This window comes from Malania oleifera, chromosome 4, assembly GCF_029873635.1.
Source record: "Malania oleifera isolate guangnan ecotype guangnan chromosome 4, ASM2987363v1, whole genome shotgun sequence".
In the NCBI taxonomy this organism is placed as follows: Eukaryota; Viridiplantae; Streptophyta; class Magnoliopsida; order Santalales; family Ximeniaceae; genus Malania; species Malania oleifera.
The window spans coordinates 19,893,062-19,895,617 of record NC_080420.1 but is presented as its reverse complement, the minus strand read 5'-3'; the positions used below and the strand labels follow the sequence as shown (position 1 = coordinate 19,895,617).

General features: G+C 37.8%; 1 protein-coding gene across 1 annotated transcript; it reads right to left on the bottom strand.

Annotated features, from left to right (window-relative positions):
- Positions 1-473: 473 nt before the first annotated feature.
- On the bottom strand, positions 474-1,282 carry LOC131153713 (uncharacterized). The gene is made up of 2 exons (XM_058106162.1): positions 731-1,282; positions 474-545 (listed from the first exon to the last, which is right to left on the bottom strand). The coding sequence occupies exons 1-2, from the start codon at positions 1,280-1,282 to the stop codon at positions 474-476; spliced, it is 624 nt and encodes a 207-aa protein (XP_057962145.1).
- Between the last annotated feature and the right edge of the window lie 1,274 nt (positions 1,283-2,556).

Sequence of the window (2,556 nt, the reverse complement as noted above, 5' to 3'; positions counted from 1 at the left end):
TCCCGTAGTACCTCAAAAATGATATAATATATATATTTTCCTGGTAAAAGAAGAAATTATAATTTTTTTTTTATTTTTTATTTTTGCTCCTCTCCTTTTAGAACATAAGTACCCTTTAATAGATAACACAATCTTGACTATAAATGTTTGTTTATTTATTCAAACTAATTTAAAAAATGGTTACAATAATTCAAATAGGATAAATGATAGCCCAGTTTGGCACTATCCCATGCCCTAAACAAAGTGGCCGAGGAGAAACACCATTTTCCTGGAAAATTCAATATTTTCTGTACATGCAATTCCCAATTCACAAATACACTAATTTAAACTGGCCGAATCTCACGGCTACGCCTGCAAAAATAAGAATCAAGAGAACAAACGATCAGATAAATTAAAGACGGAATTAATCAAAACTAATTAAAGGGAAAAAAGAAAATTTGTGATCAGCAAGCACATGCGGATGGAGTAATCACCTATCCTCTACGCCCAGGAACTTTGTATCTGTGGGCTGTAATTCCAGTTAACGTTGAGCCTGGAAAAAGAGCCTGCGTGCAAAGAAATTAATGCGTCATGCAAAGCTAGAGATCTATAAACAAATGATTCGGGAATATCAGATTCAAACAAACAAACCAAAAAGCAGAAGATGAACCCAACTTTCTTTTTTGTTTATTATGAATTAATCATGTGGGTTTTCTTGAGAACCAAACGGCGGCTAAAGGAAGAAACTTACGTCTATTTCCTTCTGGACCGCCTTGGCTCGCTTCTTGGGCCTATGCGGGGGTTTGTGTCCAAGCATCGCCAAATAATCCTCCTCCACCTCCTGCCGTGAAAGCGGTATCGTGAATTTCGCTTCGTCGCCGTCGATCGTCGCCTTGCGCGCAACTTTCCTCGCCCTCAGATTCCACGGCTTGGCGGTGGGAGCAAACGACGGCGACTCCGCCGTGACCGCTTCCCATTCTCTCCCGAAATTAACCTTCAACTTATCCACCTGCTCTTGGCGATCGACCAACAGCATCGTTCTCACCGCTTCGATTCCATTAAAGTCGCCGCCAACATTCTCAGCAATCGGCTTCTCGAAATCATGATCGACCCGACGGTGAGCCACGGACGAAGACTTGTTGGTTTTGGAGTCAGGTGGATCGTTTTCAGAGTTCAGTTCGAGGCACCAGCTGGGGAACTTGTCATCCCCCAACTTCAAAGCCACCGAGGAGAATATACGCAGACGCTTTATGACCTTGTTTGCGCGCCCTTCCTCTTCCGCCGTCGCATCCGCAATCCCCATTGATCGAAAGAAAGCTCTTTGACCTCTAAATTTTCCTCAACTGAGATTCGTCTCTCACATTCATAGAGAGAGAGAGAGAGAGAGAGAGTTAGACTGAGAGAAATGGAGGACTGGTGAAGAAGACCTCCTTATATAGGGGCTAGAGATGAGAGAGAGAGAGAGAGAGAGAGAGAGAGAGAGAGAGAGAGAGAGAGAGAGAGGGAGAGAAGGGCTTTATTGTAAGATGAGAAGCCCTAAAATCATCAAAAAGAGATTTTAATCTTATAATTCATGGCCTAATAAAAAATAAGGTGAAGTACATATGTATAAATTAATAAAGGTGTTCCTAAATACTTGGGATAGATGATGATGATGAAGAGTGCCCCTACGAAAAAGTAATCCTCTTATATGCCATTCCGTTTTCACGTTATGCATGCATGGCTACTCTCCGCTCATTCTGAAAAGTTTGAGAGACGATAACTAATTTGATAAGATAGTTGGTTATTCCGAAGAATTCAGATGATTTCAATTCTCCTTTTCTTTTGACAATGGCATGCATGGGAATATATATATGATGCTGCTGCATATATAGTAGTATTATACCAAAATACAATTTAACTTTGAATCCAAAAATTCAATCCATTATAAATATAACATATACATATTTTTTAAAAGAAAAGATGGTGTATGAAATTCTTCGAACACTTGATTAATTCATCGAAATAGTGGTTCGTCCCTCTACCCTTCTCTTCTTAACACAAATATATTATCTCAAATATAAAATTGAAATCTCCAAGGACTTGAACCCTCATAATTTAAGTAGAGATCAAGTCTTAAATTTAGACCCACCCTTAAGTGGCACTATTATAAATATAATATTTCTCTTCTCAAATTTAGTGCTTGATTTATCTATTCTTTTCACAATGGGTCATCTCTTCGGTGCGAATTCAATAGAATCATTTGAGCTCATGTTCTTCAATCTTTAAATCTTTAATGGGCAATGCCTAATTCGTGGCTGCATTTTCTTCAAAATTGATATTCCACCAAGCTTAAGGATAGGCCTAGAATTTTAAGAATAATAATCTCAACTTTTGTTTCCTGATAAATATGGTAAGAAATAAAATCACATATCCTTTTGGGACACTCCATGCTTAATTTTTTAAATCTTTAAGAACATTTTGAATTAATGGAATAGTATCTACTCTGATTTTTATTCTCTCAATTGACTTGTTTTCTTGAAACTTTGTAAAAAGATTACTTTGCAATTTTAGGAATTTGAAAAATGGTAAAGGCAT